General features: G+C 27.1%; 3 protein-coding genes across 6 annotated transcripts in view; 1 reads left to right on the forward strand and 2 right to left on the reverse strand.

Annotated features, from left to right (window-relative positions):
- The window catches only part of LOC127282734 (cAMP-specific 3',5'-cyclic phosphodiesterase), a 262,846-nt gene that overhangs the window by 80,863 nt on the left and 154,755 nt on the right, over positions 1-27,228 (forward strand). The window lies entirely within an intron of this gene.
- LOC127282732 (putative leucine-rich repeat-containing protein DDB_G0290503) lies at positions 345-5,583 on the reverse strand. 2 transcript variants are annotated; one of them, XM_051307179.1, is made up of 6 exons: positions 4,505-5,583; positions 3,104-4,440; positions 2,919-2,990; positions 1,918-2,862; positions 1,719-1,820; positions 345-1,617 (listed from the first exon to the last, which is right to left on the reverse strand). In XM_051307179.1, the coding sequence occupies exons 1-6, from the start codon at positions 5,370-5,372 to the stop codon at positions 670-672; spliced, it is 4,272 nt and encodes a 1,423-aa protein (XP_051163136.1). In that variant the 5' UTR covers positions 5,373-5,583; the 3' UTR covers positions 345-669. The 2 variants fall into 2 exon arrangements, with proteins under 2 accessions (XP_051163136.1, XP_051163138.1); XM_051307181.1 differs by lacking the exon at positions 2,919-2,990.
- On the reverse strand, positions 23,381-26,625 carry LOC127282700 (uncharacterized). The gene is made up of 4 exons (XM_051307129.1): positions 26,478-26,625; positions 25,554-26,188; positions 25,388-25,406; positions 23,381-23,753 (listed from the first exon to the last, which is right to left on the reverse strand). Exons 1-4 carry the CDS (start codon positions 26,493-26,495, stop codon positions 23,514-23,516), a joined length of 912 nt encoding a protein of 303 aa, XP_051163086.1. The 5' UTR covers positions 26,496-26,625; the 3' UTR covers positions 23,381-23,513.

Consider the following 27,228-nt stretch of genomic DNA (forward strand, 5'->3'; position numbering starts at 1 on the left):
TCAAAATATTTCTGAGACGTTTAGAAAAGCGAAAAATTTTATTTTATATTATTTATTGAAATTACAAATTATTACTAGGCTCCTCGTTAATTCAACCAATTATTTGAGATTTGTTTTTAGTCAATTATTGACATTAGTGATAACCGCCAGTTATTAAATCCCAATTTATTCTGGTTGATATTAATCCATAACAAAAATGTAAAATTACCATTACACTGAAAAAAATTAAGTCAAATAATAGGTTGACTTATAAAATATTTACTAACCAAATAATTTTTATTTAAATTAAAACAGTATTTCTGTATGAACAAATACCACTTGACATAAATAATTATTTGGTTCAAGTAAATATTTATTTGATAATAGTCAATAATTATTTTTCAACTACAAATTGATGCTATTTTTTAATTATAAAACCTTATGTTTCGAACTATTATTTACTCTCTAGAGATTGAAATTCTCTATTCGTTCACTAATTTTTAGTATATTATTTTAGTAATATTTTTCATACTAAAATGACTAAAAATTAGTATAGTTTTTTCGAATTACTATTTAATTTAATTTGTGTTTGATTAGTTACTGTAACTGATGTATAGAGACTTGATAAATTCAACTCCCAACTGTAATTTGTGTCTTTATTCACCTTCAGTTGTCTTATTCATTGTGCGCTTAATCTGAATCGTCACAGTGACAGCTGTGGTTTTTCTCCATTTTAAATTGCTTTTCTCGTTCTGTTAACTTCTTGCCACTCAGTGAACTATTTTTTTCACATATACAATCAGAATCAATATTGGAGAAACTTGAATTATTATTATTATTATTATTAAATTCAACTTGAGGTTCTAGGGAACTTTCTGTATTTTTTGCTCGAGACTTCACTTCTATCTTATGTTTTTTATCTCTACAGTCGTTTTTATTCTTAATTAATTTTGCAAGATAGCTCGCTTCACTATTTTTCTGTGGTGTGTAAAATTTTTTATTAACTCCTACGTGCGAATTAATCGTCACGTCCTCAACAGTTTCTCGTGAAATTGGTTTAGCGGAGGCCTTGCCACGGGAAAATTGTTTTCCCACTTCGTGTGTCTCAATTGTTTCCTCTGTTTGAAATTTCAAATTAGAATTTTGCTGCCGCTTGCAACTACAACAAGTATTGATTTCTGATTGGAAACCTATTAGTTTCTGTGTTAATGTAGCTTGAACGTGACTCCCATTGTCGACTGCATTTGGTGAAACGAATTTTTTACATATGTCACATGTGAATTCAGATTCAGTTGATTTTAAATTTCTTTTTGTTTCATCCTTTGAATCGTTTGATTCATTATTTAAGTTTACTGAGGAGACGGAAATATAATCTGACCCTTCAGCTTGTATCTTTTTCATTTTTCTCATGGGAGTTGGTTGTTTTCTGATTTTCTTTTCTGTTTGCTGTCCAACACTTACAACGGTCCCTATTGATTCATCTTTTACTTTAATGTGAGACAATTTTCTTCTTCTTTCAATTTCTTCGGAACTTTCTTCTTGAGAGGTCAATGAGACTTGTTCAAATCGTTTGCAAAATGTTCCTCTTATGATGTAATAAATACGTTTGGGACGGAATTTTGATTTTTTCTTCGAAATCTGTTTTTAGAAAATTATTATATATTTTAAAAGTAAAAAATTTTTTTCTCAATTAATGTTATTCTTTTCATTAATTTTAATATTTGAAACTAAATACTTGCCTCGTTTCTAAAAGTGCAAATTGACTCTTGACTATCATCTGCTTTTTCTGACAATGATATTTTTTGTTCTATCGATTCCGATTTTGTTTGTTTTAGATTTTTCTGAAATTCAAATTATAATTATTTACCAAAAAAAATATTTATATTATTAGAAATATTTTAAATTAAAATTTAAATTAGAAATGAAGAGAAATTATACCTCAGGTTTGCATATGCAATCCGAGTCACTTTTAGCAAGTTTTTCAAGACTTTCTTTTGATTCTATTTTTTGAGATAGTTGAGGAATTTCTTCATTTAAATCTGAGTTTTCTGGATTTTTTATAACCTCGTCTGGGGGTGGCGTTACTGTAACTTGGACAATTACCACTTTTGCTTCTTCAGGTATCGATGGACTGGATTCAGTCATGATTTGTGATTTCTCTCTAAAAATCGCTATTTCCGAATCTTTCTCGACTTCATCATCTTCTTCTTCTTTTTCTTCTTTTGAGATTATTGGTTTTTCAGCAAACTCATCATTATCACCTGCATTTGACAATTTATCTTCATTTTCTATACTCTCTGATAAAACTTGTTTATCTTCACTTATATTATTTATTTCTTCTTTCTGATCATTTATTTCTTCTTTATCTTCTATTTTTTCATCTATTACTTTTGCTTCTTTAGAAAATGATTCATTAATTTTTTCCTCTTTTTCAACATCTGCAACTAACTGTTTGTCATTTTCATCTTCCTTCTCAGTATGAGATTCAATTTTCTCTTCTAAATATTCTAAACTCTCGTCAGATTTTATTTTCGCTAAAGGTTGATTTATATCCTCATCAGGAGTATTTTCTAAAGATTCGTCTAATTTCACACTAGGTTCAGTGTTTTCTATAGTTTCTGTTACTTTTTCATCAGGTTCAGTGTTTTCTATAGTTTCTTTTACTTTTTCATCAGGTTCTTTAATTTCTTCACTAGATTGTTTTTTCTCATCAGGTTCATAAATTTTTTCTTTTGATTCTAGTACCTCGTGATATTGTCCGAATTCCTTACTAGATTTAAACATTTCAAGTTCTTCAGTTAACTCAGATTGTTTAATTACTGTCTCTGAAAGTATTTCCGGTGTTATTATTTTTTCATATTCTGTTATTTCTTCCAATGGCATCTAAAATAATATTCAAATTAACAATTTGATTCGTGAATTATTTAAAACAATTTTACCTGTAGATAAATTCTAAATGAATTTGATAGTTTCTTTATATCATTAGTATTTTGAAAAAATTTAGAAGAATTCTGAAAAATACGATAAACACGAATGTTAATCACAAATAATAATTTAACTATTTTATAATAAATAATGATGAAAATAAAATTATATTAAAATTTAAATCAAGTATGAAACCTACAGCTATTGTTTTTTCAAGGTTAGTTGTACTTTCCAGCCATGATTTTAGTTCAGTTTTTGGTACAGCAATGTCATCGGTTTCATCAGTTTTTGTTGGTTCTGATTCTTGAAGATTTTCAATGTTTGGAATCTTTTGATCAATGGATTCAATATTTGTTTGGTACTTTTTATTAGGTTCTTCCTTTTTTTGATTTACTTCTACTGGTTCACTTTCTTTGAATTCTGTATCTTCCTGTAATTTAGCGTTTTTGTGCACAGATTTAGACAATTGTAAATGAGATTCTTTAGCGTCAAGTGGCGAATTTTTACCTAAATTATCATCTTCAATTATCTCTTCATAAGTTGATTGAATCTCATCATCTTCAATATCATTGCATGCAAAATTAGCAGCACATGTTTCACCATCTGAATCAGAATCATTTTCTGAACCATCGCAAGATAGGTAATCATCATTTTCTCCATCAGTCATTTGATGCTTACTTGCTATATTAACTTGTTTTGCTGACACACTTCTGTCTAATGTTTCGCCTTTACAGGTAATTTCTTTTGATGCTGTACATTTTTCAATGGTCATTTGGTCTTTACTCGCGACTGGTATTTTCTTCGCTGATAAACATCTGTCCATTTTATCTTTACTGGGTGTTCCTATTCGTTTTGATGATGTACATTTTTCTATCGTCATTTGATCTTTATTTACTTTTTTTGCTGATACACATTTTTCCATTGTCATTTGATCTTTACTATTAATATTTTTTGTTGATAAACATTTGTGTAACATTTCGTCTCGACAGGATATTCCACTTATTTTTGATGACATACATGTTTTTAGAGTGTTTTGATCTTTAGTCGCGAGTTCCATTTTTTTAAACGATGTACATTTCTCCATTGTCGTTGTCTTTGCCATTGAATCTTTATCCGAAACTTTAGCATTAGTGTCATCACCCACAATTTTATCGATACGATCAACTTGGTGTAATTTTAATTCGTTTTTACAGTTTGCTAATTTTTTATTGAGACTCTCAATAGTGTCCTCTAGGGAACAAACTTTATCGGCTAATTGCTGATTAGCCAATGCCTTGAGTTCGAGTTGCTCTTGTAAAGCACTTGTCGTACTTGCTCCATCAGTCTCCATCTTTGACCATAGTTCGTCTGCCTGTTGCAGTGTCCTCATATATGTTTCCTCTCGTCGTTCTAATTCAAAGATATTTCGCTTCATGCAAAGTTCAGCCTCTGCGAGGTCTTGAAGTCTCGCCAAACACTTCAAGTCAGTTGATTTTACCATAGTTGTGCTTGCAACATCGCCAAGCCATTGTTTGCATTTTATTTCTCCACATTCGCCTATAAATAAATTTCTTTTATTTTTTCAATTCCATTTAATCGCGAGTAAATTGGAAAAACTTACCCATTTCACATGAATCCCCATTTGCTTCTTTTTCTTCTTCCTTGAGTTTCCTTAATTCTTGCACCTCTGCTTTAAGTTTCTCGATTCGTTCTTTGTGTTGGGTTTGAGTTTTCTTGGCTTCCTCGAGCTTTCGTTTTTGTTCGCCTAAAGCAAATTCTTTTTCGGACCAGAGAGCACGAGCTTCATCAGCTCTGCGTCGAGCTTGTTTTCTCTCGGCTTCGACTTGACGAACTCGACAGTCATAATGTTGACTGGGAGTGCTTGGACATGGGGTATCCGAAGCGAAATTCTCAAATTGCTTTTCCACAACTTGTCTCATGTTTTGAGCTGAAGTACCCTGAGCCATTCGCCAAATATTGCAAGCCACCACTGCAGGCATTGAACACTCGAGCATCTCAAGACGTTGTCGAAGATTTCCTTCTCTCTTCTCTAATTCCTCATTCTTCATCTCGTGCAAATCGATCATCTCGCGAAAATGCTTCTGACATCGTCGAGGATCGCGGGAATAAGGTTTACATGAGCTTCGTGGTGGAAAATTCATTTTCCCCACGTCATGCCTCATTGTTGTTTCGTGTTTCTCAATTTTTGACACGTCTTTTTTTATTAACGAATCAATATTTTTCTCCACTATCAAATTATCTCCCATTTCATGAGATTCAATAAAATTTTCATTTGTTTTGACACTTGAATTTGATGATGTCAATTTAACTTGTTGCTCTTGTGGTATAATTTCGAAATTATTATCTGAATTGATATCTAATTTAATGACTGATTTAATGTTCGAATTAATATCTGATTTGACCTCTAGTTTCATCTCCTGTTTATTGCTTGGCGAGTCCTCCTCAGTTGTTTCCCCATCATCATCCATATTAATTAATGATCAGTGGTGACGATCAAAAGGTAGATAATTATTTTAGGTTATCGGTATATAAAGATTTTTTTTTCAAATCAAATTTAATTAAATTCAAATAGACAATTTTCAGTACAAAATATTGAGGGGAAATTGTGGTCAAAATGTTAACATTACTTCATTTTCACTGGTTAAATTTAATGTGAAATTCTATAAATTTGGAATTTAATGTTAAAAGTCAAATTTTAATTAGAAACTGAAGTTTGAAATGTTAGTGAATACGTTCAATTATTTCTTTAGGATTTTTAATTTTCGAAAAAAATTACGATTATTTATTTTTAATGTTTTTAATTAAAATCTATACAGTATTATCTGAAATTTAATTATTACTTTAAATATTATAAAAATTTAATAATTTTTAATTCATAAGCAATTATTTTTTTTAGACATTTTCCATAAATTTTCGATTATTTTGTTTCAATTTTTTTTATCAAGGTGATATAATGAATATTCATTAACATTGTTATTATTAATTAAATATGAATTATAATATAACTGCTATATTACAACGCAACGATATAAATTATCATATTCATAATAATGTCGTTTCTGAAAATTGAATTTACAAGTTTCATTTAAAACTTTAAATCATTTCATTTAAATAATATTAAAATACAGTTAAATATTAATTACGTATATGATTAAAATTGATCTGAATTTAGTATGATAATATTTTATAGAAGATTTAAAAAAAATAGTTTATACTAATTTCACAAAGTAGGGAAACTACAGATGTAAAAAGTACGGATAAATGTTGGCAAGTTGAGATGATCTCGTGTGAACTGTTGCGAACTCCTGTTTCAGAGGGAGCGTGTGGTTTACCACAAACTTAACACACGCCAGATGGTGATTCAGCTATTCGAATTTCCTTCGGGTTTTTTAACACGCATGCAGAATACACTAAAGTAATCGCTTTCCTCGTTTCTAGCCACCAAGTCACTTTACTATATACCGGAAATCGATATTCCTTTCAAGAGAGCGAGAGAGAGAGAGAATTTCTCAGATCCTTTTGCAATATATTTTTTTTCATCTCTCTGTATTCCCGCTCGTTTTCTCATCTGACACATTTTTTTTTCTCATTCCCATCTCAGAAAACGGGTTTTCTTTGAATTTCTTTTAAATTTGATGAATTTCAATTTTTTTCATAATCTTGGTTAATGATTGTCGTCATAATCGTTCAGTGCGAAGTTTTTTTTTTTTTATTAATTTATATTTCTGTAATTTTGTTTATAATTTAGGTTTTCAGTGGATTTTTGATTTAAGGAGGAACCGTAACATAACCTCAAATTAAAAACTAATTTTTAACTGTGTTAAACCGAGAGAAAGCATATTTCTCTAAGAGATAAATTAATATTTATTTATTTCAAATAAAATTTTATTTGCGTTGAATAAATTTTTTTATTTTAAATAAAATTTTATTTTGCGCTAAATAAATGTTTTTATTTCAAATAAAATTTTATTTTGCGCTAAATAAATGTTTTTATTTGAAATAAAAGTTTATTTGCCCTAAATAATTTTTTTTTTATTTAAAACAAGTAAAATGTTATTAGAGATAAATATATTTTTATTTGATTCAGATAAATTTTATTATCATTCTCCTTTTTTGATTTGGTAGAAGTATTTTTGCTTTTTTAGTGGAGAATTTTATTTTTTTCTAAATGGAATACAATGATTAATTTTTCACATTCGTTTGGCAAATGTTCGCTAAAGTAACGACGAATATTGGATTTCATCAAAGACCCATAACAACCCACCTGTCGCGTTACAATATTTCAGATACTTCTTTATAGAGAACATAAATTATTTATGAGATTTTCCAAATACTATTATATTTCATGACAATAATGTAATTATTGATTCTATTTTTTTCATTAATTTTTTTTTTATTGTTTTTTTGTATTCTTGTAAATACTATTGTAAACATTGCATCTTCTTTTTACTATATTAGAAATGAATTTAAAGAGTTCTCTTTTTCACTATTTTGTGTCGGATACTGTTTAAATATTTTTTTTTTAAAAAAAGAAGCTCGCAACGCTTTTGACTTTCTTCTTCGCACAAAAGCGGTTCCATTTTGTTGCAAATCCCTCGGAAGATAAAATGGATGGGATAATGGAAAAACGAAGTTTTCCTGTGAAATTACTGGGGAGAATTCTTTTATATATGAATTTGATATAAGCTTTCTCTCGTTGAAATAGATTAAAATTATAAAAAAAAATAAATGAAAAGTTTAGCGGTTAAAAGATAATTTTCTGAGTCTTGAGAATTTCTGTTTCTTTTTTTTAAACTCGAAATATAAGAGAGAATTAGTAGATAAACTGGTAGTATGAAATTGAGTGGTATATACGTATGTTTGATCAAACACCACTTGATCTACTTATACCAATGCTATGCTCGTCAGTGAAAGAGGAAGTTCATGATACGGCAGAAGAAAATGTACTTTACGTACTTAAACGAATTATTCTTCTCAATGCATTAAGACTTTTACTGCTCGACAGAATCGTTCGCAAGATTTGACGCACTTTCGTTTAATTGGAGTTGAAATAAAAAAAAAAAAAAAGAAGGAAGTAAATGCCTGATAACTTTTAAGTACTTCTATCATGATAATTGCTTTTTTATATCGCTTAACATAAATCGAATTTACACTTGTTTATTAGAATTTCTTATCTATTTTTTGTATTTTTGAATGTTCAGTATTTTTTGTTGATTGTTTTTTTAAAAACCTGTGTAAATATTTTTTAAGTGAAATTTTTTTTTGTAAAAAAATATTCAGTTTTATAATGTTGGTATTTTGTATGAAAAATTGCCACGATCGTTGCGGCAAATAATGTGAGAGAATTTCGCATAAGCAGAAAAGCCTTTGCTATATCTTTTCTGAGGTGTAAACTAAGCTGAGAGAGAGGAGGGTAGAGAGAACAAAGGAGATTGAACTTTCTCAGCATCCACATTTTCTAGACTGTACCCCTCTTCTACATCTCCTGAGATCAATATAGCATTGAGGAGTTCAGTTTTATGCAGTGTTCTTAAATTATTATAAAAAATCTCTAAAGAATCTTGCCAATAATTTTAAATTGAAAGTAAATGCTAATAAATTTCCAGAAATAAATTTAAATAAAATTCTTTTATCTCTAAATCTGAAATTCTGAATTAGTAAACAATTAACTAATTCAAATTAGTTAAAAATTTTACTAATACAAATTTAGAGAGTAGTTTAAATATTAATCCAAAATGTTGACAGAACTGTTTTAATAACGCTTTTTTTAAAATTATATTTTCATGTTTTGTATAAATTTTTTTTTTATCTAAATTAAATCATTTTAAAAAAGACAACACATAGAACTGAGTATGTCCATACATAACCATCTTATTGAGATGTAATGCAAGACAGTGTCATTTCCGTTCCTCAAGTAAACAATTTCCGAGAAATGATGGGAGAATTTGTCGATAAAACGTTATTACAACCATGAAGCATATATATATATTCCTTGGGTCCATATTCTCTCTTGAGAGAAAAATAATATTATGTACGTATATTTCTCCAAGTCTTGGTTGACCGAGCTTTAGAATATTGAAAATATGGTTTCCGGTTTACGAGTTGTATATATATACTAACGCAACTTCTTCGATGAGAATACTTTACTTTTATACTCGAAAGTTTTTCAATTCATTTTAATCATCAATCTTTTTCGAAAGTACACGATTGAATCCGTTACATATGAAATAATATTTATTTCAAATGAAACATTGTTTTTCTCTATTGTTGTTGGAAAAAATATATTGAAAAAAGTTATTTCATTGTAACACACTGAAAAAAAAATTATCAGTTACTTGACAAATAAATAATTTTTATTTGAGTCAAATAATATTTGTTTTAAATACAGAAATTATTGGTTCAAATAAAAATTATTTGATTCAAGTAAATATTTATTTTCTAATATAGCTAAATAAATTTTTTTTTCATTGTATTACAAGAAGTGCTTTTTTGTGAAATTTTGTATACGTACAAAATTTCTTAAATTAAGACACTAAAATATATCTTTTTTTTGTATAGTCTCGTTAAGGTCTTGTTATCTTTTGAATTATTTACACATTTTTATTGATTTTGACGCTAGAGTCACCTTCTGTAAAATGCATTAATTTTAAATATTATATGCTTTTAAACTTTAAAGACAGTTTTGTCTTTTCATTTTTATAAATTGTAAAATAATGGTTTCATTGTACTATATCACTTGACTTTTTAATAACACGGAATTTATAAAACATTATAAAGAAACCTTGAATTACCGGAAAACTTTTCTTCCTAGTTTAATAATATACTTGGCATTATCTAATATTTATAAATTATTTTTAATTCATCAACATAATTTTAAAAAAATAAATAAAAGTAAATTCATAATATATAAAAGTACATAATAAAAATATAGAAATTTAAAAATATTAAAATGTTTACTTGTCATATAAAATAAAACTGAAAATCTAAATTTTTTTGTATAAAAATAATATTTATTAAAAATATAAATTAAAAAATTGTTTTTTCGTTTTCTCTTTGAGATTTTGTTTTTAAATAATTTTTTTATTATATAAAATTTCATGTTACAATATATGTAAAGTACAGTAAACTGTCAATTTAATGTTAATTGAATTGTTAAACCAAATTAGTTGAATAATTGTTGTAATTCACTTGACTCAAAATTATTATTGTTTGCAGACATAATTTTGATATTGTACTTAAATATTTTGAATTTTGGGGCATGTTAGTAAGTTAGGATATCAAATTTTATGGGATTAGGAGAATTATGTAGATGTTATTAAGGCTGCTGAAACCATAACTGTGTTTACTCCTAATTCTGAAAGTTCCATCCCGCAAGTTGGATGAAATTTTGTCTTATTTTACCACCAAAAAGACGTTGTATTTTGCAAGAGATTTTATTGAGCTTCTTTTTTTTAATAATAATTTTCTTCCACCGAACAATAAATTACTGAAAAATTAAAATTGAAGCAAAAAAATCAGATTTAAAATATAATTTTCGTAGTTTTTTTTTTTGTATAGTAAAAGTCCGTTTTAATGAGATGGAAATGTCATTCTTTCGATGACAGTAGTAAAAAGCAGTTTTAGTCAGACAAAATCTTATACTCGTTAAAATTTTTTTTTAAACTAAAAAAAGGAAGTATTAGTTTTTTTTGGGAAAAACTATATATCAAAAATTAAAAATAGAGTAATGAAAATAGATTTTGCAACATAATGTTAGCGAAAAGATTTGAACTGTTTATTTATCGAAAGTTACTGTTTATTTTTTGTGTAAAGATAATTTCTGCATCGAAACGAACTCCTTCTTCGCGTTACATACCTCTTGTAGTATGTAGGTTATCCGTGACGTCATGACCCGCCTTATGACGTATTTGGAGTGAAATATGCATTGGACTCTGAAGCTTTCAAGCTCTCTTCGCGGTCATTGGCATTGCCAATATACAATAGATAACGCATGTATATATAAATATAAAAAATATATATACACCTGTATGCCAATAGACAAAACAATCGATGATATATTTTTAAAGACTCAACTTCTATACATGAAAATAAATGTCATTTGAATTTTTTTTAAAGTAGCCGATATATTGATTTAAATTAAATTCTCGTCAAATCTTTTGTGTTCTATACTTTTCTTCTTCAACTACAATCACTAAGTTTTGCATAAGAAATGTCTACTCCACTTGCAAACTTGACGAATAACTTTTCTAAGAGTGAAATTGGAAACAGTATCTTCTCGCATTTTTATACTTTCTGAAGAGGGATCAAACTTTTTGTCACACTAATTTTTTCTCTTCTAAACAAAATAAAACTAAAATTTTTACTAATTTGAATTATAAATTTAAATTAGGAAAGTAGAAAAAGGAATAAGTTATTTATCTGATTGAAGAAAAAAAACTAGTTTTAATCAGGTTATATTCGAGATGAATTAGACTTTTCCCAAGTAACTTATTTGCGAGTTGGTGTTTTTTGTTTTATTTATTAAACTAAATAGGTCAAAATGTTTCTGGTCTGCTTCATAATGGAAATCTACTCTTTTCATCCTATTTATCCGAGATTATGGATTAGTGTACGATAGAGGCCGTCCACCAAGTCTGATAAACTGACGTACAATAGTGAACAATAATTTGAAATATTCAAGATTCTCCGGGTATTGTGATGCCATTATGGTAATCGATTACCTAATGGTGCTTGATGGGTTGGCATTTCAATGTTTTAACCCTGATAATTACGTTTAGTTCAGAAAACCTATTTTTATTTTCCTATATGTAATATAATTCTTTGTATTTTTAATCAATTAATCAATTTATTTACTTTTTTTATTTTGCATCAGTTTTGCATTTAAAATACTTTTTTCGAATATTTCGAAAAATTTCTTTATTTCATTTTGTTTTTCGAATAAATAATAATCTTTTCGATCGAACAAAAATATTTCAAAAAATGATTAGTTCTTTGTTTTCATGCAAATTGCAGTCAGGGAAAATAGAGTTGGATTAAAATATATATCGTCTTATTTTAATCCAATTTTAGTTTCATTGCCTCATTGGTTTTAAAAGTTTCTTATTTTGAGAAATATTTTTTATTTAATTGTTATTTTTAATAATGAAATAAAATTTATTTTCAAAAATATAATTACGATCAAATAGTAACTTTTAATTGAAAATGAAATATAGATTTATTTATATAGATCAAAGAAATATATTAATGTCGAATGAAAATATATTCAGTTAAATCAAAGAAATATGTATTCGTTCTGTAAAAAATCAAACATTCGCTTTGATCGAAGAAATTTTTTCACATCAATCAAATATTAAAAGAAATATTCCTTCAACAAAAATTTAAATTTCTGTTTAGATCAAATATTCAATAAATATTGATATGAGAAAAAAATTATTTGTACTCTCTAAAATTTAAATTCGTACTTACTAATTCAAATTAGTAGAAATTTTTAATTTTTCTGATTGCAAGTTTTAGTTTCATTTATTCTCTCAGATATTGTTGCCCTGACTTGTGTTCAATATAGAAGAAAATATTATTACGCTTAAAAAAAAAAATATTATGAATCGTATCTTTATGAATGTTGTTGTATATTTGAATGGAGAAATGAAATTAAACGAAAGCCAATTTTTGCCGGACGTTGAATATTTATTGCTTCTTGTTGCGAGAAGCCAAAGCGACTCCTTTTATTCTTGTATAACAAAACGCAAATCCATTCTGTCTGGAATGGGTTCGTCGCACGGGGATATAAACAAGGTACTTGAACAATCGATTGAGCATTTACGTTTCATCGACAAGGGAAGCCTCATTTACGGATGAAAAGACATAGGAAAAAGGTCTGGTCTTAGTACACACAGCAAGTTCATCAAGACACGTTAATATTTATAAAAAGAAAAAAGTGTCACTTTTAATTAAATCACGTTCAATCAAATCATTTTTTTACTAAAAATATTTTTAGTCTTTTTTTTATAAATATTGCTTTGACATATTTTTATCAACAATTTGTCATTACTCTAAATCTGAATTACTTTTGACTAATTCAAATGTTATTTTATTCAGTGAATTAGTAATAATTGTATAAATTGACGAAAATATAATTTTGAGTGTCAAAAAAAAAAAACTAGGTGTGTTGTATTGTTTTTAACATTTAGTCGTCAACTGTTTGTAAAAAATATTTTTGAATGTAAATAGTTGTTTCCTCTAGGAAATAAAAATTTCCCATAAAAATCAAATTTATAGGCACAGTCATGCCTTTCTACCCTATCTGGTGAAGGCGCGAATGTAGGTAAATGGGAAATCTTCCTCATCATCATTGTTTGTAAAAAAAACAACAATCCACATTATTATTTTTTTTTGTTCTTTGCTGTGAAATGATTATTATATGAGTGTTGCGCATTTATCACATCCCATGCCAGTCACCTATGATCATAAAGGTAAGGGACCGTTTTGGCTTTGATCGGGAAGGTGAGGTTCGTTGCCATGGTAAATGGGGGTGTTTCGAGAGTTTGGGGGATCGATGAGACAGTGGCGTAGCATCAGGTGGCGGCTTTCGTTTCGCGTCCAACAAGTGGTGCGTCGACATTATAGACAAAGATATTTTGTTGATATCGAAGATTCCTCCTTTGACTTGGTCCAGTAAAAATTCGAGAAAGAAAAAAACCCCCTCATTTTTGTGAGAGTTAATTAATTACCAATATTTCAAAATTTTTTTCCAATATTTACTTTCTTTTTTTTCTTACTTTTAATGAGAATTCTTTTTTCCACCTCTTTACTTTTTCTTTTATATCTTGCAAGGATATGTTTGGAAAGTCGATGACTTCCTACATCGCGTGCTCAACTGGTCAAGGTTGCGGTAGATCGGAAGTCGGATTTATTGCTATTGCTTTCGGTGCCATATCATACTGAGTGTACCTTTTTTATTTCTCTGTTTCACTTCAATATCAACAGAAATTTCTATGAGGCAATTCATGAATTTCTTTTTCTGTCTCAGAGAGAAAAGAAAGAATCTATATAGGTGGAAAAAGGAAGATATTCGCAGAAATTAATTTCAATATCAAAAAATTTAAAAATTTCTTTTTGGTGTTAATAATGGATTTGTGGAAGAAAATTATTTTTCAATTTTCTATTATAGGATGTAGATGCTATTTATAAAATGTGAGTCGTTTTGAAGTACGACTGACGGCTCATAGGTGGCGAACAGTTCCTTTCTCACAATCAGGATATCTTTTTTTTGGGGTGTTAGTAAAAAACTAATTTTTTTTATGTATGTAATACTAAAGAAACATTTAAATTACGAGTCATCAAGTTTTTAGTATTTTTTTACTTTGCGAATGTTTTGTGAAATAAAACATTTAAAAAAGCGTGAAATTTTGCGTTTATGTTATACTTATGGCGAACGTTTAAATTAGAAAACTTTTGCTTTGTTGTATTCTAGTTATTGTACACGTGTGTACTACAACCCCGTCGGGTGTTACCACTAACGAATAGAAATATCTGTTGGGAAAGTAAAAACAAAAAAAAAATGTTATCTCATAGCGACCATATTTTGTGTTGCGCTTAACGATCATAACAGGAAGAAGCAAAAAATAAAGTGAAATTTTAAAAACCCTTTTCAGATCCTCACAAAATTTGATGATAATTTTTCCAAAAATTTTGGAGTTTCTCTTTTTTTACTTTTGTCAAATACAATTATTTTAAAAAAAAAATTCAATAATTCATCATTCTTCTTTTCTCTATTTCAATTAAAGAAAGAAATGACAAATAAAACTTTACTTAATTTAATTATAGTTGTGCTACAATTGTGTTTGTTCTTTAAAAAAATTTTCTTTTTTTACTTTCATTAAAAAGATAAAAAAAATTCATTCTCGATAATAATATAGACCTCTTTTATGAATAATAAACAATACTCTCAATTAATAAAAGAAAACTTTCCAGTGATTGCAATTTAATCCTCAGTAAAAGAATAAAAAAAAATAATTTCATCAATAATCTAATGGCTGAAATCCCTTTGCTAGGATAAAAGTTCTTTCAAAAGTTGATTTATTAAAACATTATTTTGTATAAAATATCACGATATAATTAAAAGTAATAATTTATTTTTCTTTTTTCATAAGAATAACGTTCGATAATAATTTATTAATATTTTCAACTTTTACAGAATTATAATAATAATGAGAAAAAAAAAGAATTTTTAAATTAAAATTAAAAATTCACATAGTTTTTTTTTAAAGGAAAAATAGAGAAAATTGTGATTTTTTTGTAGATAAACGGTACATTGTTGAAAAATTTTTTCTGTATTTTTTATCTCTCGTTATACAAGTTTTGTAACTTTTTAAAACTTTATTATAACTTCCGGAAAATTGTCAACCTTTTTTTTTTATTTGTAATAGATTTTAACAAGTTTTGTTCATTTACTTCTAGTTTGTACTTAATTCAGATATAACTTTTCAAATCCTTTAATCTTTGCCAACAATATTCCTTTGGGATAATACATATATGTATTAAGTGAATAAAACTTTCCGTATGTTTACTTAAATGGTGCTATGATTCCCCTTTGTTTGTCAATTTTTCATTTTTTTATATTTAACAGCAAAAGTACTAAAAAAAAATTGCAAATGTAATTTTAAAATTGTAATAAATAAAATTCGGGTTTAAAATAAGAAATGTTTTTTTTCAAAATGTTTTAAAAATTAAACTGAAAGGACATAGAGATTTAGTGTAAAAAACATTTTAATATGATTTTCGCTTTACAGTCAAATTATTTCGTTTTTTCATAATGTATAAACATGGTTGAGTTACTTCTCGAGTATCATGTAAATTTTTAAGTAGAAAAGGTCAAACTGGTTAGCTTTCCTTTTACAAGGTATATAACTCTGTTTTTATATATTTAGTTTCTCTGAAAATTATGTTTTGCTGATTTCGTTAATTTACATCCTATGTGATAGTTATTACAGCAATTTTTATATTTAATTAAAAATTTTTTTTTATTTAATTAAAAATTTTTGATTTAGCCAATCAAAGAAAGAGTTATAATTTCTATTTTTCTCGTGCATGAAATATAGCAATTGAATTTGACTTTGACCGCGAGGCAATTTTCCTGATAGCTTTGACACTCCTCAGTAGCAAATGAAATTAATGTCAAGGTTAAGGATTATTTCGAAATGTTCGTGACATAACCGTCAGTTATGGTGTAGAAACTAATCTACACTACTTTTTATAATACAAAGCAAAATGATTGAATTGAGTGGTCTATTATTATATTATATTTATACTGAAAACAATGTTTTATTCATCATTGACAATGACTATTTTCATCCCGCGTGATTATCAACTGTACAATAGAAAATAATATTTACACAATTCACTGACATCTTGTACATAACCAACAATTTTTTTAATAAGTTAACTAACTTTTTCTCATTTTCTATTCAAGACTAATTCTATAAAAATTGGAATATAAAATTCATAATTTTATAATCTCTTATAAATTTTTCTTATAGTTATTTGAGAAACTGAAACCATAAAATGAATGAAATGTAAAATTCACTGGAGATGTAATTAAAAGTTCAGATTTCAATTCGAGTTTTTGTTGCTTTTCATTTTAAAGTTTAATATCTGGAGCGTAATTGCATTTCACTTGTTAAAGAAATAATTTTACTGAGATGGGAAATATTATTTTCTAAACAATTTTAACAAATCAATTTCACTGTCAAAAAAAAAAGATAAATTATTTTCAAAATAGTACAAATATGAAAATAAATTCAATTCGAAATTGATTCGAGAAAATTAAGAAAGTTTAGAATTGAGACGAAACAATATATAAATATAGAAGTAACAACTGAGATAACAACTAGATTTGTTAGTTCAATCCTGTTTCTCTATGTAATTAAGGTTTGAATTAAGTCCTTATTTGTTCTTGGAAGTTCCCAATTGCTTTATTAGAGTTTTACACTCCAAGATCTAAATTATAACTATGCAAATACATGTGATTTTTTTTTAACGAAAACTAATTTTTTTCCTTGCGCAGAAAGAAGGTTGATATAAATATTTTTTGAATTAGAAAGATGATAATAATAATTGAAGATCTATTGGAAAAGACTAATTTCGCTATATTCACGCCTGTGATGTGAAGATAATTCGTTAATCGCGTGTTTATAATCAGGTTAAGAAATAACTTAGTTTCTAGACATTGACGAAAATACAGGCAATAGTGTGGTGTGTTATAAGGACGCGTTCCCAACAGGGGTTGATTAAATATTGTCCACAATGATGCAGTGACACGATGCTGAATGTGACATTATATTCGCCAGATGTGTCTCAATTAAGATTTAACATCAGCCTATTATATTGTCTAGTACTAACTCCAGTCGCTCTCAAAAGGTTCATTCAAATGAAATGCGTCCATTTGCTACTTGATATTTCATTCGAAACAAAGTTTACGTCATTTTTATCGCACCAAAATTTTTACGCGATAATATTTCACACGGCAAAAGTTATGTGCGATACAAAGAGTTATTAAATTGAAGCAGTTAATTTTATATTAAATAATTAGAAAAATTTTACTAAAATGTTTCTTTTTTCTCTGAATTACTGAGTATAAAAGCACTGTTGGTATTTTTTTTTTTTTTTCAAAAATTCGATAAATGTTAAAAAAAATAAAAATTTGAATGTGAAAGTCGCGTCATCAATCTATTATTGAAAATATGGAAAGATCGGTTCTTTGAAAGGTGTTTGTATCCATTTGATAGAGTATATATATCTTTTGACGTTATCTAAAGTGAATGTAGCCCTCATCCATCATGATACAACTGAAGTTTAAGGATCATGGAAAGAGTCCTTGAAAGCTCCTGAAAAGCAGATACAAAAAAAAGTGCTAATAACTCAATTTATGTATTATTATTAAAAAAAAAAAATAGTTTTAAACACTCGAAATACAAAAATTTTGATTCATTAATTTTTTTTCTGACTAATATTGAAAAACTTAGTTTGTAAATATTTCTTTCTCAATATTTAAAAATTTATTTCGGTTTTTGATCATTATTTTTACTTTCTCGAAATTGAATTTTTTTTCTTTTTTTATTCTTTAATTTAGAATAATTGGCTGTTCAACAAGAAAATGTCAAATAAATTCGAATTTCTTGAGGAACAAAAACTACCTACATTATTAGCTTTCACATAGTTTTTTCTTATTTATTTTTTTTCAGACTATAAATTTGCTATTTAGAAAAAAATTTGTTGTCTTGAAAATAAAAAATTTACTATAAAAAATTTCATAGAGAAAATGAGACAAAATATTTGTTAATAAAAATTATTGGATAAATATATAATTTTGCGAGGATGTACTTTATTTAAATAATAATTAGTTTTCTCTTTTCATGTTTACATTGGTTATTTTCAGTTTCTGACGTAACTGCGTATTATCCTGTATACAATCTCGAATGAAATATGAAGTTTCATTCCAGAAGTTTAATCTCTTAATCTAAATTTCGTGAAACAATGATGAGAGATCTTAAAGGAGTTTAATTATTATATTATCCATAAAAGGAGTTTAACATTGTACTTCAATAGAGTTTGAATATTACCCTCCGAGAGTTTAACATTTTTCAAATTTTCGGACTATATTTATATTTAATAGAAAATTATTTAATTTAAAAAAGAAATAAAAAAAATTTCCAACAGCAAAACATAAATTTCTTTTGTGAAATTTTTCAAGTTCGAAAGCAATAATGATTTGATTAATTTCATTGTCAGGTTGTCGATTTTAGGGATCAAATAGTTATTTGAAGAAGATTATGTAGAGAATTCGATATACTCGAGAAAAGTCATTGGAGAAATGGAAAGCAACATATAATTCCCTGTATTCTTTTCGTTGCATTAGAATCTCTTTTCGTTTTCTCTTTACATATGAAGAGAACTTTCAATATAAAAATTCTCGCTTGAATTCACAGTAAAAAGAGACGTGTACAGAGTAAGAAAATCCCTTTAAGCCTTGATTTTATAAGTACATTGTGGAATTGAAAATTTTCTTTCATGAAAAACTATAAAAGATGGAAATTCAATCAAAATATGACATACCAGATGGAAGAATGTCAAAAACAGTAAGAAAAAAAATTGAAAGAAAAGGAAAATTTAGAGAGAAAAAAAATTGGATTCAAAATGTAAAGCGAAATATTAAGACAGAAAGAATAAAGAGGTTTTTTACAATAGACGAAATCGGATATGAAATGCAAAAATGAAAGAACTAGAAAATTTTTTTTATCAAAATTGTACAGAAAAAAATATATGAAAGAAAGTTTACGAAATTAAAAAAATAAATTTGTTAATAATTTAATAATAAAAAAATACTAAAATATTTTTTACACTATTAAGCTGTTAACAAATTTATTTTTTTATGTATAAAAAATTTGAAAATGAAACAAATAAACATAAAACAACAATAAAAATTTGACAATTTTATTTGGACCAGTTGAAATCGTCATGAAACATTATAAATAATTTAATTTCTCTCCTATATATATATAACGCCATTGATTATTGGTTATTGATATTTATATTCGCCACGAAACTAAAAGCAATATTATTCAAAAAGCAAAGATCTCATTTATTAATTGCCTGCAAATAGTTATTTCGTTTTTGTTACCAATTTTTGGTAAATAAATATTTTTATCTACAATTTTGATAATTGAAAAATGGCATTTTTTTTTACTAAAAACTCACTTAAAAAATGAATACAAACAAATGGGTGTATTTATCCGGAAAATGGTGAATGGAAATAATAATTGTCAAAAATAAATGTTAATAATGAAAACAAATGAATTCTTTTTTAAATTTGTTTTGAAAGCGTGGGTATGTAATCCCAGTAGGTAAAGCCGGCTTAAGTCAGCCGAGGGTGTAAAGGCTGAAAACAACGCATCGCATCAATTTTTTTTTTATTTGTTTTTTTTTTTACTTTTAACAATTGATTCTTTCAATTTTTATTGATTCATCAAATTTTAATTACATTTCCATTTTATAGACTGTGTCAAATTCAAAATTTTTTAAACATTTATTTTTAAAGCAATATAAATTTTTTACACGTACATTTTTATTTATTCGAATTTTATGTATTAAATTAATTTTACTAGGTGATTGACATTACCTTACCTGTATTGATTATTTTTGACTTTTTAAATTATTATTATCAGTTGTATCGATTACTGTTTCTTTTACTTATTGCTTATTTTTACTTTGATTATTTTCAATTAATTTTAAAGTATCTTCTTTATTATTTTTTTTTTGTAATTTTTTTTATATAATCAGTTTCGATTTTATTGTAAGTTTTATAAATAAATAAAAATTCTTATTTCGCGATTAACTAATAAAATTTTCTTTTTTTCCAGGTAAGTCTGAAGTATTTTTCATAAATCTAGAAGGAGAAAAAATGAGTGAGTAGAATTGAAAATTTATTGATTTTTCCATTTTATTTTTGTCGAATGAAAAAACAGTTGAGATTAAACATTTGTTGATAAATAACGTGATACTCGCGAGAGTAGAATACAATTTTACCGACGCTCAAGTCGGTATTTTACCCAGAACTTGACAATGCTTTACCCTCTCCAAATCAATAAGAACAAAATGATTCTGCCATCTAAAGGACACTATTTTATCCTCTTTTTTCTTCCTTTCCCCGAAAAACATATTTACCGACTACAGATTAGTGAAAAATTTATTAATATTCTAAGGATAACTTAACGATGTAAATTATTGCTAAGCAATTATTTTAAAATCTCTTCAACTTTTAAAAAAGTTTTAAAATAATCTTTAAAAAGGTTTTTATCTTTAAAATATAAAAGATTTTTTGCTAAAAATCCTGATTCAGTGATAATAAAAATTTGTAACCAACAACAGATAAAAAAAGAGATATCTACATTGTTGATGACAATTGAATTATTTTTTTTTTTGAAATTTGAAAAAAGAATTAAACAAAATAAATAACATGTTAAATATATATTTTAGTAAATTAAAATGTTTTAAAGAAATTAAGTTGAAAAGTACTATTTTCGATTTTATTGAATTTATCGAATTTATTGAAATTAAAGTAATTAATCAATGATTTTGGTCAAAATTATACCTGGAGATCAGAGTCAAAGCCATGACCTGATTTGAGTCGGATTTGGACTTTATGTGAAGAAGCTTTGCTGACGTAAACTCTTGTCCCACGCGGGAGCTTAGTACCAGCCAATTTCGTCAAAATATATATCTTTCTATTTTACTGTCTTCCGTTGCATATATATATAATTTCAAAAACCACAAATTCTTACTGCAAATGCATATGACATCTCGCCACGTAATTAACATATTATATGTATAATATGTAATTTCCGGAATAAGAAAATTTACGTCTGGGTCTAGACAAATTCCAATAAGCGTAGGAAACAAATAATAATTTTAGATATATGAAATGAATAATTTTCATATAACTTATCACTTAAATATTCACATATCTTATTTTATGTACCAATGCAGAAAACGAATTTGCGAAAATCAAATTTTTACTAATTTTTTTAGAGAGCTTTTAGAATATTTTTATTATTTATTTTTTTTTAAATATATTATAAAATGTAAAATTGTGATTTCAAAGAACTTGGAAAAGTTGGAAAATGATAACTAAAAGGAGAATAACGACTTCTTAAAATAGCCAACCCGTTTGAACTCAGAATGGTGGAAAATTTATTATTTTGGGATATAACTTATTCCCACTGTGAGATAACTGATGTTGATTTAAAATAGATATGCGTGTAACAAAAGAGCTTCTCTTTTCATGTCAAAAACACTCTTGAACCAGCAAAAGGAACTCATTTTCAAGTCTCTTGAAATACCTATTTAAAAACTTTTCTTTTCAAAGTGAAGCAAAAAAAAAAAAAAATCTTTTTTCTGAAAAAATTTTGGCACTTTTTTTTTAATAACGATAGAATAGAATTTTGTGAGTTTTTCGTTCATATTTTTATTCACAAAACGTATATATGATGGAAACTTGTGAAATATCTTCGAAATTGACGTTTGTTTGCTATACACATACTTAGAAGAACTTTGAAGAAACTCTGTGACAAAGGTCTTTAGAAATTTCTTCAAACGGGAATCTTGAAACGTTAAAAGCCTTTTAGTAGACGAAACAAGTGTCAAAGTTCCTTATAATTGAAAGACGAGAAAACTATTGAAAATTTTAATGACCGGGGGATATGTACAGTTTTTTTTTATGTAAAATTTCAGAAATTTTTTTTTTCAATAAACGAAATAATTTCTTAACATTAGAAAAAAAAAGTTGAAAACTGATTTTCTGATTAGTTTTATTATATGGTCAACAATGTATAAATAAAAGACACTTTGTTACTCGAAACAAAAATATTCCGAGTTAAAAATATGACTGTTATTTTTGCGATGTCACTTAAAATTGAAGCCAACTGACTCATAGAACTTGGTTCTCAATCAAAATTTTCAAATATGAATTAAAGCCAAGTTCTGAATTTTCTTATTTGCTAACGAAAATATGCGTCAATTCGTAAATTATAATGTGATATTGCACTCACGTGTTTATTTTAAAATATATTCAAAAATTATGATAAATTTTATTTGCGTTTAGTAAAAAAATATTTGATTTAGAAATATTTGATTGAAAAATGATTATTATTGTATAGATTAAAATAAGTTTAAATTTTATTCGAATAATATAAATTTTTAATGAAATTTAAACTCTTATAATTTTATACATTTTATATAGAATGAAAAATTTGTTATTCTTCGATTATCTATCGTTAAATTAATTTTTTTTTCTACAACTCTTCAAAGTTTAGTGTTTGATTTAATAGAAAAATGTATTAAAAGTAAACTTGCCGTTATTACAGTTTCATAGCTTTTGAAACTCAATTTTGTCGTTTATATTGGCTTCAGTTGTACAGGGATAGTTCAGAATTTCAAAGGAGTTCTCGGGTTTTCGGATGTAATACCCGTCTACCAAAAATTCGATAGTTTTGAAATAGGAACTTTTTTCTCGTAGGCGTTTTGTTCGCTCATTCCACTCTCATTCTGAAATATTGGAAATTCTAGTGCGAACAAAAGGAATTTTTATACAAGGTTCTCTTATTTGCTCCCATTTTTTTTCCGAAAAACAAGTTTATTTCATGACAGGAAAAAGGGGGAAAAAAATGTCTTTTTCTACTTTATAAGAAGAAGGAAAATATATAAAATAAGAATTTTATATTTCTTATTTGCACCAATTTTAAAAAAGGTATTTTTTATATTTTCCTTTCTGTAAAAGGTAGAAAAATCTGTTTTTCCTTTTTTAAATTCAAAAATTATTATAAAGAACAAAAATTAGTTATAGAATTACTAAAATTCCGGTTGGTCTAACCAGAATAAAATCTTAAATCTTAAACAACGGATTTTTTTTAGTAACTGTCACTGGTAGTGATATTCACAACACTTTCACTTATCACTTATGTTTGCGCTTCAAATATTAACCTATATTGAGCATTATTTCCATTTAAATAAAAATTGGATCTCTATTTTTACGAAGATGGGATTTCAAATGGATTCACTTAAAATGTAAACTTCTTTGTCGGAATCGGATATGAGTAACCAGAGCTGGGTGAATTTCGATGCAACAAAGGAAGATTAGATCCAAAAGAGGAACCGGATGCTGAATTAAAAGATGATTCGGAATCCAATGACGAATAAGATCCAGATTCGAATCCAGAAAAAGTTCCAAGAGGTTTGGAAAAAGAATCGGAACTAGTTCCAGAAACTGTTTCCGACACATATCCAGAGTGAAAACTGCACTGTAAAAAATAAAAAAAATTTACATTTTGAAATAGTAAAATTACATTTTAGAAATTATGTAATTTTACTACTCCTAGTGAGGTATTAATACACTTTTTAAATTTAGAAATACAATCGAATTTGTAATTTTACAACTTTCGTAGCGGGAAAAGGACAAAACGTTGTAATAGTACAAGATTGTATTGTCTTTGTGTGAGTTTCCAAGTAGGTAAGAAAATGGACCCTCTTTGAAAGTGACAAAAATACTCTATAATGCACAAGTACACAAAATTGTAGTCTTATATTTTTTTGTGGAAATTTACATTTTTAAAAATTAAATAAACCCACTCAAAATAGTAAATTTAAAAAACCCAGTAGTTTTTCAACTTTGAAAATGAAACAAATACAATTTTCTCACTTTTGCATATAAAAGTAAATATACTCATTTGTCACTTTAAAAGTAATAGTTATGATAATACTTAGGTGTTGTGAATTACTTTTCGTTTTTTAATAATATTATTAATATAATATATATATATATTTATGTGACCCGATATGAAACGCAATGTAACCTAAAATTTTTTGCTCAATATATTCCTTTTTATTCCTTTTTATCTCGTCACACACATATTAATATATTAATATTATATATTGTAACTCAAATAATAATAATTTGTTACAAATAAATGTTTATATAAATTTGATTATTTGTATCACATATTTTTCATTGCAATGAAGAAAAGTAATAATTCTATAATATAAAAATAAATGGCAATTAAAATATTTTTAATACGATTGCACACAAAAAATAGCATTGGTAGAAATGACTGAAAATATGTAGTTAAAAAAAGCAGTTAAAAGTACCATATTCAGAACCATTTAAACTAAACTCAGACATTTGGTGGTACTAAATTTTAGTAGTCAATTTCACCTAGTCAAAATTACTGATATTTGTAGTTGAAATAACTGTCATGTGATTTTAAATGGCTTTACAACATATTAATAGTTAAAACTACTGTTAGAAATTGTTATTTTTAGGATTTGCGTGTAGGTGAAAGAAACATTTCTTATTAGTTGCAGAAAAAAATTTGATTTACTGTTTTCATGTAGTTAAAATAAGTGTTGAAAATAGTTATTTTTATGATTTATGTAGTTGAAGAAACCATTTCTTCCTAGATGCAGTAAAACCATTAGACTTACTGTTTTATGTAATTAAAATAAGTATTAAAAATAGTTATTTTTATAATTTGTATAGTTGAAAGAATGTCCTCAAATATCATGCAAGCCATCTTAGCGTGCGTGCGTGGTTAGATGGTTAAGTTGTCGGCTTGCGAATGTTAGGGTCGTGCGTTCAATCCCCAGCGTTTAGGGATTTTTCTCTGTTAGGTATACAAAAATTAAATAACATAAGGCATATATAAACGAAAGTAGTAGGGGAGAGGGTGAAAAAATGGATCTCAATACTAGTATTAATAATAATAATTTTACTACTTTGAATAGTTTTTTTTTCTAAATTTTACAGTTGATTTAACCGTTTTTACATAGTTGTCTCAACTACTTTTTGTTAATAGGCGCCTCCTAGAACTAGGAGAAATAGTTAAAATTTAGTCAAATTTACTATGATTTTTTTTCAGTGTATAATATTTAAAATTACCGTGTGGTGTACTTTTACACTACGAGATGTAAATTTACAAATTCTAAAAGTAAAATTCCCCATTCTAGATGCTGTTATACTGTTTTATGTACTTATGCCACTTTCACAGTAGGTAAGATTTTGGACCTACGTAGAAAGTGGTAATGTTACAAGAAATATTTTTTACAGTGTGGAACCGCTTTCAGGATCGGAGGTGATTCGGGAACTTGATCCGGAATTAAAGGCAGTGGCAAAGTTTAAATGTGAACCAGCTCGAAATCCAGAATCAAGTTCGGAGTACGAATCGGAACCAGAATATGAATTGGCAGCAGCCAATGAGAGAGCATTTGGAACAGTGCGGATGACTTCGACTGGTATTGGTTGGCGAACAACAATTGGCACTGGATAGGGTTGTTCGATTTTGATGGGAACAGTGCGAGTGACTTCAACCGGAACTGGATGTGGTACAACAATCGGATATGGACGATCAACCTTGACAGGATAAGGTTGAGGCACTGGATAAAGTTGTGGAACTGCTATTGGAATTCGTATTTCTCGATTCACAGTAATTCCCGTTATTCGCTCGTTCTTTCCTAATCCGTAGCTTGATAATCCTAAATTGGAACTTGCAAAATTGCCTGTCGATTTGCCGAAGGAATAATTAGGAGCGTAATTTGTGTGTAGATTCAGTGCGGAGTTAAAGCCAGTGGCATAGGAGCCTAAGCCATGACCTCTAGAGTATCCAGAATGTCCCGAGTTAAATCCTCGTTTTTCCACTTTTTTCAAACTCGATGCGCAGGCGCTGATTAGCAATAGGCAAATCTAAACAAAAATATCATTCACTTTTAGAGAAAATTTTTCGAATCATTGAAACATTTTTAAGGGGACGAAAATTTACACTAGTCTCAGAAAAAAAATTAATTATAAAATGAAATAAAATTAATTGTGAAACAAAAAAAAAAATAAATGATAAATGGAAAAAAAATTCTGAAAGGAAAATATTTTTAGAAATTGAAACTTGCGTATATTTGTGGTTTTTTAATTATTGAATCACGTCAGTCTTTGTGATGTTTCAATTAAAAAGTGACAAACGTTTAATGAAATTACTCACTAGAAAGAAGGTCCTCATGGTTCCTAAAGGAATGTAAACTCACGTGTGTCATCATTTTTTGGCCCGATGGTGTTTATATATATATCATTTCGGCGCCATTGTGCCAAAATACTTTCACTGCAAGGCCAGTACACGCCCCTATAGATACTTTTTTTTTTTATTTTTTGCTCGCGCGGTCCATCCGATTTGCAATTGACATAACTTTTTTTTATTCAGACATGAGAAAGGAGTTCAAATCTGGATTTAAAGAAACGGATTTTTTTTTTCACAGGGAATTAGTCGCCTTCCGTTACATTGAATGACAGAAATGTTTTAATTCAAAAAGTGAGAAACAATTTCTTTATAAGGATCCAAAGAACTTTCCCTTGGCTTTATTTTTTAATTTTTTATTTTGTAGGAATTTTTAATTTGATTGAATCGATATTTTGTTTATAAGTAAATAATAAATTAATATAAAAAATTTTTTATTGAAATAAAAATATTAAAATAAAGAATGATTAATTGTAATAATGTAAAAATTTTAGTATTGTTACTTTTTACTCGAAAGATTCAAAAGTTAATAATAATCTTTAGAAATTATGGAAATTACTTAGGGAAATTTTTGAAGAAGTAGTCTCAAGTTTTTAAATATTCTGTTCTAAAATTTTGGTAACTATATTTGCTTGGAGTAGTCTACAAATGAAGTTTACGAGAACAAGCCCCATGAGGAACTTTCTCTACTCGCTTTTAAATTACATCTACTTTAATTCAT

Source organism: Leptopilina boulardi, unplaced genomic scaffold (assembly GCF_019393585.1).
Source record: "Leptopilina boulardi isolate dan_hultmark-lab unplaced genomic scaffold, ZJU_Lbou_2.1 LbouV2_302, whole genome shotgun sequence".
NCBI lineage: Eukaryota > Metazoa > Arthropoda > Insecta > Hymenoptera > Figitidae > Leptopilina > Leptopilina boulardi.